This window comes from Corvus brachyrhynchos, unplaced genomic scaffold, assembly GCF_000691975.1.
Source record: "Corvus brachyrhynchos isolate BGI_N302 unplaced genomic scaffold, ASM69197v1 scaffold292, whole genome shotgun sequence".
Taxonomy (NCBI): domain Eukaryota; kingdom Metazoa; phylum Chordata; class Aves; order Passeriformes; family Corvidae; genus Corvus; species Corvus brachyrhynchos.
The window spans coordinates 158,927-171,497 of NW_008236775.1; the positions used below are offsets into that span (position 1 = coordinate 158,927).

Below are 12,571 nucleotides of genomic sequence, written 5' to 3' on the forward strand. Positions count from 1 at the left end.
ATGGGTGTTCAGTGCCTCTGAGCAGAGGTTACGCCAGCCCCTGAAAACTCCTCCTCCCTCCTCGGTTGTGGGGGAGTCTGTGTAAACCTGACTTCTGTGAGCTGTGCTCTCCCCCACCCCAAACTCAGCCGGGAATGATTCTCAGCGCAGCTGGTGGCTTTGGCCTTTTGTGGCTGCATTCCTTTCCCTCAGCCTGAGATGACTGAACTATGCGTTTCCCTTTATCTAATCAGCAGTTTGACTTTCAGTTCAAAGTCCAACTCTTCAGGGAAGCTTCTTTGGTTGTAGCTTCTTTATAATGAGCAAAACTTTCTATCAATGTTTGAGGCATGAACTATTTTCAGTCTCTGACACCTGGGGAACGTGCCTCCAGAAGATCCAGACTGGACGCTGTATGCAGAGGAGAGCAACTTCATGCAAGGCAGCAAACGAGTTATCCAGTGACAACCACGAACTGGGTGACTGGGGAAGAAGCCTTCCCATCAGATGTGTCATTGCAGGGAGCTAAACTGATTCCATCAATGAAAAATCTAGAGCTGAGCAAAGTCATCTGGAAGGAAAGAAGACTGGCAACTATACAAGGTACTGGAATTGAACACACTGAACAGATCCATGCACAGCTACGGAGTATTTGGGAGTCTAGAGAAGCAGCTTTTATGCATTGCAAGGTTCATCAAAACAGGGAAACAAGTCCCAAATATAAAAGAATCATTCTGCTGATAAAATAGTAAAAGGGGTTGCAGAAAAAGGCATCTTAACGGTGGTGCCGCAGAGGGAAATTAATTTGTTAATGTTTTCCTCAAAGTGTTATCAAAAGGACCATCAGTTTTCTGGCACAAAAGCTGAAATCAAAGAAAGCGAATGGACTGTTACACCAGAGGCACAGATTGTAGTCCCACCTCAGTGAGAACATGAAGACACTCATAAGAGAACAGAAAACCTTTTGAAACATCTGAAGAAGGAAGTAATAAAAAAAGAAATAACAGATATTGTACAATCTATAGTAAGCAAATGTGAAATCTGCTATATATGGTTACTGAACTGGGCCTGGATAAAAGAAACCGTTCATACTACTTGTATCTCTAGTTGTTCTTTGCATAGTAGCTGGCTGTACGATGCGATGCTGTGGTTAACTATGGCGTAGAGACTAGACAAGGTAGAGCCTTGTTAGTCTCTAAAAAATGGAGGAAATGATGCTGAGTGATTTTTGCCTTTTTTCTGTATGTATTCTCTGTATTCTTTACGCATATATTTGTAGCTTATTATTGTATTAGTAGCTAGTCCCAGTGCATTTCCCTACCTTTTCCTTAGGCAGAAAGACAAAACACATTCCAGAGCTCTAAGCCCCGGGAGGTACAAGGCCTCTATGCTACCTTGGTTCTTCTTGGGAACCAAGGCTGAAAATAGCTCTTCAAGACACATTTTCATTAACAAACTTTAGTTCCATCTGAGGGGGGACGATTCAGAGTGGAATCGGGGTAAATGACTTCACCTTTTATGTCTCTAAATGGTGATTTTTGTCAAATATACTAATTTCCTAAACGTATAAAACTGTATGCACCCCTGTGGGAGGTGGGCATTTTGTGGATTTTTCCCTATCTGCTCCTGGAGGCCTCCAATCAAGACCAGCCTTTGTATTAGCTCCTATACCAATATTATCTCAAAAGTGTGTTGTTTTATTTCTAGGGCCTTCAAGGCATCACCAACAAACCCAGCCTGGGCCTGGGAGCGTTGTCCAAACACTCCTGGAGCTCTGGCAGCCTCGGGGCCGTGCCCATTCCCTGGGAAGCCTGGGCAGTGCCCAGCACCCTCTGGGGGAAGAACCTTTCCCTGATATCCAACCTAACCCCCCCCAACACAGCTCCAGCCCTTCCTTGGGGTTCTGTCACTTGAGAGGAGAGAGGATTAAAAAGCCCTTCCCACCCTCACAAATCACCAAATGGGTAAGATTGGAAGGGACCACTTGAAGTCTTCTTGCCCAAACAGGGTCTCCTAGAGACCATTAGGCAGATTTATGTCTAGTTGGATTTTGAGTATCACCAAAGAAGGAGTCTCCACGATCTCTCTCAGAACTGGTTTCAGTGCTGAGTCACTCTCTCAGTAATGAAGTTCTTCCTTGTGTTTAGGTGGAAATTCCTTTGTTTTTGTTTCTGCCCATTGCTTCTCATCCCATTACTCAGCACCACCAAGAAGAGCCCAGCTCCATCTTCCTGACACCCACCCTTCAAACATTTCTGTCCATTGATGAGGTCCCCTCTTGGCCTTCTCTCCTCCAGACCAAACAGGCCCAGCTCCCTCAGCCTCTCCTCACCAGAGAGATGCTCCAGTCCCCTGATCATCTCTGTAGTCCTCAGTTAGGCCTGTCCCAAGAGCTCCAGGTTTCTCTTGAACTGAGGAACCCAGCACTGAACACAGAGCTCCAGATGTGCCTCACCAGGGCTGCTCCTCCCTTGCAAGTTGGCAAAGCTCTTCCTAAGGCAGCCCGGGCAGCCACTGGCCTCCTTGGCCACAAAGACACATTACTGACTCTTGGACAACTCTTTGGCCACCAGCACCCCCAGGTCTTTCTCTGCAGAGCTACTTCCCAGCGGGTCAGCCCTGAGCCTGGAATGGTGCTGGGCTTATTCCTTCCCAGGTTCTTTCAATTGGTTTATTCCTGAGGACTTGGCAAAGGCCTGGGGGGCAGGATGGAGAGCAGGGACCCTCTCCCTCCATCTCCCCAGACAGGATCTGTGGGCCATGGGAGACAACACTCTGTTATGAGGAAGGCGAGTGGGTAGGACGTGGATACATTTACCACATCACGTTGTACCTACACACTCTCTTCAAAGACAACAGAACAAAGAGGGGTCTTGAGCACCTGCAGATAACATTTCAGCACAGAGTTGTTTCAGAGTCATGGATCACAAAAGCTGAGAGGCCCAGAAAAGCTGACTTTAGTCACAGGATGGATTGTGGAGGTGCTCCCCATAACTAAAGTCAGCTTCTCTGGGCCTCTACCCAGATAGGGACTGTCCCTCCCCATCCCCTCTGAGGAGCTGAGCAGGACAAGCTCACAGGGTGGTTGGGCTGTAGAGCAGCTTTTGCCTTCTGAGAGATGGAAGTCTGCTCAGCAATGGCCCTGCTCACCTTGGTTCCTCTCCAAGTCTCCTGTGAGGAGCTGGAGCTAATGCTTTCAGAACCCCTTCCTCTTCTGTAAAGCTTCTTCTGGAGTTTGAATTATTTGAGAGAGATGCTGGAATACCTTCTCCATCCAGGATTCCAGGGCCCTTGCAATTTCCTCCTCTTTGTTTCCTGTGAAGAAAAAACGATGTCACTGGGTCACTGATGATTCCTCCTTGAGGGGGACACCAGCTGTCTGACACAAGGATGTCCAAAGGCTCTGATTTAACATCCCTGACAGAAGGTCTCCTCTCAGGCCCCTCCCTGTCCCCTTTGAACAGCTGAACAGGGTGAGCTCTCAGAGTGGTTGGGCTGTAGAGCAGCTTTTGCCTTTAGAGAGATGAAAGTCTGCTTGGCAATGGCCCTGCTCACCGTGTATCTTCTCCAGGTCTGCACTGAGGAGCTGAAGATCAAGCTTCGTGGACTCCGGCCATTTATGTACATAGTCTTCCAGATCTTCAATTTTTCGACAGAGATTCTTGAGCTTCTTCTGCAACCTGGATTCCAGGGCCCTTGCAATTTCCTCCTCCTCCTTTCCTGTGAAGAAAGAATGATGTCACTGGGTCACTGATGATTCCTCCTTGAGGGGGACACCAGCTATCTGACACAAGGATGTCCAAAGGCATCCCTCTGTCAGGGATGTCCAACATCCCTGACAGAGGGTCTCTTCTCAGGGCGCTCCTGTGGGTTTGGTTTTTTTATCTTTCCTCATTCCCCCTTAGAAAGCCTCACCTCCCAGGAATTCCATTTGGCCATGGAGGTAAAATCTGGAAATGGTTTTCCCTTTGCCTTCTGACTTTGAGCAGGGAGGGAACAAGAAATCAGAGCAAACTTTCATCCCTTTTCAACCTCTCATTTGTGCTTTCTATAGCTCAATAAACAGGGCACCAGCTTTGAAAAGTGGGCCACAGGCTTAATTCTAAGCCCACAATGGCTTGAGCCAGCAGTAATTCCAGGCCTTTCCCTGGACTCCTCTGGGCTGCTCCTTGCCATGGCTTTGCTCGCTGCAGCTGGAGCAAGAGCAGGACCCAGGTCAGGGAAGGCCAATTGTCCCTCAGCTTTCCCTGCCCTGGGGACAAGAGGCTGTTCTCAACACACTTTGTGTCCTGCCTGAGACAGGCCCAGGGGCACCATCTGGGGACAGCCAGGCCCACACTGGAGTCTGTGCCCCAGCTGACTCCTTCTCCTTCCCAGCACCAGCTCCTGCACGCAGAGCTGCTCTCCACAGGCCCTGCGCTCACAGACACGTCCAGGCTCTGCTCAGGGAAGCTCCTCTCCCCGCTGATCATCAATAGGGACACGAGGCTGATCTCGCATGTGCCCCAGTGTGGGACCAGCAGTGGGGCAGCAGGAGAAGGGCAGTGGGGAAAGGGAGAGAGATGGGGACAGGACTTCCTGGGGAGAACCTTAACAAGTATCAGGCAATGAGAGAACTCCCAGCACACACCCTCTCCAAAGATGAGGGTGAGGAGAGGGACTTTGGCCCCCTGCACCTGCAGAGAACACTTCAGCATGGAGGTGTTTCAGTGCCATGGATCACAAAGCTGTTCCCTACGTAAGGACTGCCCCTCCCTGTCCCCTTTGAACAGTTGAACAGGATGAGCTCGCAGGGTGGTTGGCCTGTAGAGCAGCTTTTGCCTTCAGTGAGATGAAAGTCTGCTTGGCAATGGCCCTGCTCACCTGGTATCTTCTCCAGGTCTGCTCTGAGGCGCTCAAGATCAAGCTTCGTGGACTCCGGCCATTTATGTACATACTCTTCCAGATCTTCAGTTTTTCGACAGAGATTCTTGAGCTTCTTCTGCAACCTGGATTCCAGGGCCCTTGCAATTTCCTCCTTTTCCTTTCCTGTGAAGAAAGAACGATGTCACTGGGTCACTGATGATTCCTCCTTGAGGGGGACACCAGCTATCTGACACAAGGATGTCCAAAGGCTCTGATTTAACATCCCTGACAGAGGGTCTCTTCTCAGGCCCCTCCCTGTCCCCTTTGAACAGCTGAACAGGATGAGCTCTCAGGGTGGTTGGGCTGTAGAGCAGCTTTTGCCTTCAGTGAGATGAAAGTCTGCTTGGCAATAGCCCTGCTCACCTGGTATCTTCTCCAGGTCTGCTCTGAGGCGCTCAAGATCAGAGGGTTTGAATTCCTGTAATTTTTTGAATACTCTTTTTAGAGGTTCCATTTGTTTCCTGAGGTAAAGGAAGTTCTCGTTCAGCTTGGAGTCCAGGAGCTTTGTGGTCTTCTCCCTCTCTCTCTCCCCTGTAGAAAAAGACTGCTGTCAGCGAGAAACTGACATTGCTCGTTTGAAGGGGAGACCACCCATCCTGCCTGAGGACAATCAAATCCTTTGTTTTAAAGTCCCTTCTTGAGGGTCTCTTCTTGGGTCTTCCCACAGGTTGGGTTTTTATTTCCTCTCCTCCAGGCTGTCCTGGTCTGTGCTGGGAAAACCTGACTGCTGGGGCAGCTCTGTCCCCTGGGAGCCTGGGGCTCTGGGCATCTGCATGGGGGTAGGGAATAAACAAAGGAAGGCTGGAGGCCCTTGGAAGTGGGGATTTATGGAAAGGTGGGATTGTTTATCTGACTGTGCTGGGCCCTCATGCACAGCAGGCCTCTGGATCTCCTTCTTGCTTGGCAGGGTTTAGTTTCCAGGTAGTGTGGGCAAGGACTGGCACTCACCTGCACAGAAAAGTTTCTGCCTTTTGCCCCTGGAGGAAATCCCAGGATGAAATTCCTCCTTCAGGTCCAAGAAAAGAAAGGAAATCCCAGAAGGGATGTACTATGGCCTTGAAATCATTACCAATTGCCAGGAGCACCCTCTGCTAGAGCAGGACGTGTCTGTCATCCAAGGGGGATGTCCCTCCGGCCAAATTCATCCCACCCCGAAGGCCGGGCCTGCGGCTGTGCTCTGGGAGGGGTTCTGCAGGCAACATGCTCGGGAGAGACCCCCACTGGCCTCACTTCTCTCAGGGATAACACATTGCATCCCAAGGGTTCCCGAGGATGAGAACAGACAAGAGAAATGGGATCCAGCACACTTACTTTGTCTTTCGAGTATCCATCCTGCAGCTCTATAAATAATTTCGCACGCAGCCAGCACGACACCTGGACATCAGGTTCATATGAAAATAAAATGAAAAAGAAAAAAGGAACATTTAACAAGGACCTTTCCCTAAGGAACTCCAGGACTGCACTGAGCAGTTCTGGGGCAGAGCACATCCTGCAGCTGGCCCAGGAGCCATGAGGTGCCGTGGACCAGGAGCCCCAGAGCAGTGCTGAGGGGTTTCTGACCCTTGGGGCCCACTGAGGCTCTCCTGGGCCAGGAAGCTGCCTCCGCTGCCACAGCATTCAGGCACCACTCAGGTGCCTCGGCACCAGCCCACCAGAGCACAGCCACCCACGAGAGGGTGAGACTGTCCTGCCTCACACTCCAGGAGTGGAGAGGGACCCCCAGCTCCCTTCAGTGACCCTCGGCACATTCATTTCAGCCTGACTCCTCAAAGCCTTGCTCAGCAACACCCCCTGCTAGGGTAGGATGTGTCTCTGGTCAAAGAAGGTCACCACTCTGACCAAATTCCTCAATTCAATCCCAAGCCAAGGCCAGGCCTTCTGCTGTGCTCTGGAAGGGGTTCCGCAGGTAACATGCTTGGGGGAAGAGACCTCCACTGGCCTCACTCCTCTCAGGGATAACACATTGCATCCCAAAGGTTCCCAAGGATGGCCGCAGACAAAAAGAATGGGATCCAGCACACTTGCCTGTGTATTTGAATACTTTCCTTCCTTCTCGCCATTAGGTTCACACAAAAATAAGAAGAAAAATGAAAAAAGGGAAACTTTGCTGTGGTATTTCCCCAAGGATTTCAACAATGCATTAAAGAGCTTTTTTGGAACACACACATCCCTTATACTACTCAAACCTCTGATCTACACAGGGTTTTTTAAATTACTTATTTTCCCTGCCATCACTGTCTAACAGAAGAAATGCAGCTCTTACCAACTCTTCTTGCCATGTCCTCGGTTCCTGCCTCCTGCGTCCTCTTCTCAAGGTTCACTCTGCAGTGCAAGGGAAAAGGGGAGCAAAATTTCTGTGGTGGGTACAGGACTACAGAAGAGAAGGCAATAATAAAATGTTCTGTTGTAGTCCCAGCTGGTCCCAAACCCATCTTGGCTGCACTGGAGCTCCCTGAGAATTCTCACAGCCACACACATTGTCTTCGTTGGTCAGAATAAAGACGACCTGCCTTTGCAGAGTGCAGAACCAGGTGTTCAACCCCAGCTATGATTTTCTGCAGAGGAAAGGGACCATTGTCCATTCCTTCAGACTCAAATCCTGGAGGTTATCCTGACCAGCTATGAAGAAATCTATGGAGAAAGGACAGGGGTGACCTTGGCTGGCTGCCAGATGCCCACCAAGCTGCTCACTCCCCCTCCTCAACTGGACAGGAGGAAAAACTACAACTGAAGCGCTCACATAAAGCCTGGGACATCCCTCACCTGTTGCCATCATGGGCAAACCAGATTCCGTCTGGGGACGATTGCTTTGCTTTCTTGGCAATTCCCAACAGAGCAGCAAGGCGAGTAACAAAGACAAAACTGAAACCACCTCACTCCCACCCTCCCCTCCTCCTGGTTGTGAACACACAGGTGCAGGTGGCTCGGGGACAGCTGCAGTGCCAGGTGCAGCTCGAGACAAGAGCCCATGAACTGCCAACAAAGCACAACAAAGGGCCCCAAGAGCACTGGCACAGCTGGAGGAGGGACACTGAGAGACACGGCAGGTGCCAAGGGCTCAGGAGAAAGCCAGACTTGAGCCTTGGGTCCTCAAACTGTGAGGGAATAAAACTGAGGGGTTCCTTTGTCTGGGAAACAGCTCAGGCTGTTTCTGTTACTGTGCCAGGAAGAAATGGCTTTATGGAAGGAGACATCTGACACTCTGCCATGGGAAACCTGGGCTGGAACTGGGGAGGACACAGGGGCTGAGTGTGGGATTGAGGGCTGTGGGGAGTCCAGCAAGGCCCGTTGGGGCACTGGAGCCGTGGCTGCAAAGGGACTCTGGTCCCAGCACTGAAAGTCTCTGGTGGTGGGAATGTGATGGCCAGAGAGCCTCGGGAACGGTCAGACTGGGGAGTTCCCTTAACATCCTCTTCTGCACAACTGCCTGCAGAAAGCATGGCCTCGCTGACCCTTCCAACAAAGGCCCCTGTCCCTTCTGACCAGATCACAGAACCACAGAACCTGGTTGGAAGAGACCTTCAAGATCACCAAGTCCAACCCATTCACCGAGTCCAACCCATCAGAGCAGCAATGACGAGGTGAAGGCAGAAGGCAGAAATGGGGATTGATCAGAAATGAGGAAAGGTCTGCTCGGGGCACAGCTCACTGCTGTGCTCTGCTCTCCCTCTCTTTCTTGCACTCCATTTCCCTGTGCTGTCTGCTCTTTGTGACTTTTTGTTTTCTTTGCCAAGGGCCATGTTCCAGAGAAGGAGGAGGACCAGGTCAAATGGGGGTGAATTAAGAAACTCCTTGCCAAAAGCAAGAATCTTGCATGTCAAGAAAGCTTTCCTGGTGTTCAAGAGGAGTTGAAACCTGGCTGAGAAAGAAAGCTCCACTGAGAACTAGAAATCAAGAAATGCCAGCAAGGACCCATCAGAAGTCACAGCCCCAGGGCCTGTCGGTGTCCCTCGGGTCTAACCCCAGCATTGAACCCTGCTCTGTTTCTTCAGACGGCCTTTACTAATCTGCTCTAGTCAGAAAGGAGGGAAAGAATGTAAGTGGCATAAGCCACTCAGTATTTGAGGGTTATTTCTCCTGAAAGCAGAGCAATAGAGTGACGGCTTCCTAAACAGTAACGATGAACAGATGATGTGCACATGGAGCTGCCATGAACAGGCCTCTGCTATTGATAAGTGATGAACGCAGACATTTAGCTCAGATCACCACTCATGGAAAGATGGTTGTGCTTCCAGGAATGGGTCACCCCACTTCTCACAGTCAGAGAGAAATTGTTCTCTTGTCTCTCCTTGTCTCTCTCTCATACTCTGAAGGAGCCCTGACAACTGGTTTAGACAGGAAACTTATTTTATGCAGTGCCAGATCTGCAATCCTCAGCCACAGCTGAAGCTTTGAGAGGAAAAGGAAGGGGAGAAAGACAAGAGAGGGGAGGAGAAGGAAAAGTTAAAGGAAGTGGGGGAAGAGGGGAGAAAGAAAAAGTACAGCCAGGGGAAAAAAAAAAGAAGAAATTCTCTCTTTTGCATTGTCAGTGAGGTCTCTGCTGGCCAGAGACCAATGGACTGTGAGCGGGAAGGGACAACAGACTTTGCACGGGAATTCTATGAAATATTAACTTTATTAACTCCCTCCAACCCTTCTTGACCAGTCCCCCACCCTCTGCAGCAACGCTGGGCCTTGATGAGGCAAAGACACTGAAAGCCCTGAGGGCTCTGGAGGGCAGTGTTGGAAATAATGGAACTTTTGAAAGTTTTTACTTTATTTCTCCAGTCAGGCTTGGTTTGCCTTTGCCCGAGGGAAAGGAATTTTAGGATTTTTTCAGGGGACATTGCACCACTCCTCATAGGATGAGCTTAATATCTCAACAGACTGGGAGTAGCCCCGAAGATGCACAAAAAATAACAACCATCAACGCCCATCAACAGACATCAATCCCAGATGTTGCCCCCTGGCATGGTTGGAGATGCTTGTTCCAGAAAAGACTGATAAGGGAATCAAGGAGTGAGGGCTGAATTAGCATTAGAGGCAAAGGAACCCGTGGCCAATAAGAAACCACATATTAGAAAAATTGTGTCATTTGGGACCAATGAATGGGAAGTGCTTTGAGTTTTTTGCTGTATAAATCTGCAGGAAGCCTGGTAAAAGGCATGTGTGTATGGAATATTTTCCATGGCACATCCGAGCCAGAATAAAGCAATGCCTGATTCTCCATCACTTCAAATACAGTGTTAGAGGGTTTTTATTTTCCTCCCGAATTTTTGGTGACAGCAGCAGGGCTCCTTCAAGCCTCAGCAGATCCCAGTGAAGGCCCCAGGGTGGTTCAGGGAGTGTCCTTTTCCCATTCAATTCTCTCTGGCAGAACTGGACACAGCATTTGAGGGGCCCCAGCAGTGCCCAGCCCAGAGGGATGGTCATGGCCCGTGAAGCCTTGTGAGGAGGGGATGTCATTGCTGTGTATTGCCAGTAGCAATTCCATTGGCCTTGCCCAGAGGGGCGACTGCAGGTGCAGATTGCTCTGCTGCAGATGTTTCTGTTTGGGCAGAGTCATTGCTGGTTTTGTTGCTGCAGACACTGATATTCTTAGGGAAATCCCACCAGCACCTGAAGGACAGCTGGAGGACTCCCACCCCAGTGACCCACCAGGGCAGAGGTTCCTGACTGCCACAGCCCCGCTGTTGCTGGGCAGGTGTGGTGTAAATGTGCTGGGCACAGGGGTTAAACCCTTCCCCTGCCTCTGCTCCTGCTCACACAGCCCAGGGCTGTGCTGTTGGCTTTCTGTGCTGGTGGCTCATGTGCTCCACCTCCCATGTGCTGCCTTTTCACCCTGGAGCTCGCTCAGTTCAGCCAAGAGCCTCAAGAGATGAGTGCTTTACTCACGGCTTCTTGGAGAGACCATTCCTGCCCTTGGAACAGGCTGCCCTGTAGGGCCTATCAGATTTCCTGAGTTCCTTCACCCTTCAGAGCTGCTGCCCCTGCCACCATCTGGTTCAACACCCCGAGTTCATCCTCTGGAGCCCCAGCTCTGTGCTCTGCTGCTGGCCTTAGTCCCTGCCTTTTGGTGCCTGGGACCCCACTATGTCCCGGCTGTGACAGCCCAGGCTGGCACTGATGAGCCCATCCCTGACCAGCTCTTCCTTCTGGGCCACCACCAGGTCCCCGTGAGCATCCCCCCTTTTCACCCACCAGGCAGCTCTGCTGAGCGGTCACCCCAGGATCCCCCACGCTGTTGGAGCCCTGCTGCTTTGCCTGCCCGTGAATGCCAGGGCAGTTACCCTTCCCCATGGGAACCTGCTCACTGGCCTGGACACTTCTCAGAAGAGGCTCTCAGGCCTCTTCTGCCAACTTTCCCTGGTCAAGCAGTTTCTGAACTGCCAAGACAGTGCCCCCTTTCTGAGCCCTTCACTGCTCACTCTTAAGTCAATCAGCCTTTGCCCATCCTGTGGAGGATCTCCTCCATGTGTTCAAGCTGCTCCTCACACCTCCCGTCCTCATCCTCCCTGCCACTCCCTCCGGCAGAGCCTCTCCCCTTCCCCTGCGTTCCACCCATGTTCAAGCACAGCCTTCCAAACCATTTAGGGATGGTTTTGACTCAGAAAAAAATTATGTAGAGAGCTTCTGAGCTCAAAGCCAGCAATTTCAGGTTCTTAGAAACTCCCATTCAGGAGCTTTCGGGCTCAAAATCACTGATGCAGGGAGCTTATGGGGCCCCAAACACTGATTTAGAGAGACTTTGGGCTCAGAAACAGCCCAGACTTCAGGAAGCTCTGGGGTTGAGAAAGGCCAATTAAGGGAGCATTTGGCTCAAAACCACTGATTTGGGGAGCTTTTGGCCTCAGAAAGTCCTCTCTAGCCAGCTTTTGATTCAAAATTCCAATTTAGGGAGCTCTTGGCCTCAGAAACACGTTTAGGGAACTGCAGTGCCCAGAAAAAGCCATGTTGGGAGCTTTGGAGGTCATGAAGAGCCACCTGGGGAGCCCCAGGGCTCAGAAACACCCCTTTCATGAGCTTTGGGGCTCAGAAAAATCAATGTCCAGAGACTTTGGACTCAAAAGCAGCAATTGAGGATCCTTTGGGGTTCAGCAATACCATTTCAAGGAGCTTTTGGCATCAAAAACAGCCACTTAGGGAACTTCACAGCTGAGAATGGAAAAGTTTTGGGAGTATTTGGGCTCAGGAACACCCACCTCGGGAGCTTCTGGGACCTGAAACAGCAATTCAGAATGCATTTGGGTTCAGAAACACTGATTTAGGGAGCATTGGGGCTCTAAAACACCGATTTAGGGAATCTTGGGCTTAAGAAACCCTGATTTAGGGCATTTGAGGTTGAGAAAAAATGATGTCAGGAGCTTTGGCAGCCATAAAGAGTGATTTGGGGATATTTTCAGATCAAAAAGAGCAATTTAGAGAGCTTTAGGGCTCCAGAAAACCAATTAAAGCAGGTTTTGGGCTCAGTAGCCCCCATTTAGGGAGCTTTTGGGCTCAGAAACGTGAATTTCAGGCGCAGAAGGAGCAACCCGTGGGGAAAGGCAGGAGCGAGGGTCTGGCGCTGGGGCAGCCTGGAACAAGGCTGGGAAGAAGCAGCTCCACAGCAGGGGCAGCAGCACCGCGGGGCTCCGCACGGTCCGGCTCTTTCCGTCATCCCGGCTATGTCCATTTCCCACCCCCCCGCGCTCCCCGCCCTCCCCCAACA

The 12,571-nt window shown here is 50.8% G+C and overlaps 1 protein-coding gene across 5 annotated transcripts in view; it reads right to left on the minus strand.

The window, feature by feature from the left end:
- Positions 1 to 278: 278 nt before the first annotated feature.
- LOC108445105 (myosin-8-like) overlaps positions 279 to 12,571 on the minus strand; it is a 14,224-nt gene continuing 1,931 nt past the window's right edge. The window contains exons 2-9 of one of the 5 annotated variants that reach the window (XM_017727828.1): positions 12,066 to 12,083; positions 7,148 to 7,206; positions 6,196 to 6,258; positions 5,248 to 5,415; positions 4,843 to 5,007; positions 3,535 to 3,699; positions 3,130 to 3,294; positions 279 to 842 (exon numbers count right to left, since the gene is read on the minus strand). In XM_017727828.1, the coding sequence (XP_017583317.1) occupies positions 3,176 to 3,294; positions 3,535 to 3,699; positions 4,843 to 5,007; positions 5,248 to 5,415; positions 6,196 to 6,258; positions 7,148 to 7,206; positions 12,066 to 12,083 (757 nt within the window). In that variant the 3' untranslated portion in view covers positions 279 to 842; positions 3,130 to 3,175. Of the gene's footprint in view, positions 843 to 3,129; positions 3,295 to 3,534; positions 3,700 to 4,842; positions 5,008 to 5,247; positions 5,416 to 6,195; positions 6,259 to 7,147; positions 7,207 to 12,002; positions 12,084 to 12,571 lie in introns of all 5 variants that reach the window. The other 4 variants (XM_017727827.1, XM_017727826.1, XM_017727829.1 and 1 more) reach the window with 4 other exon arrangements.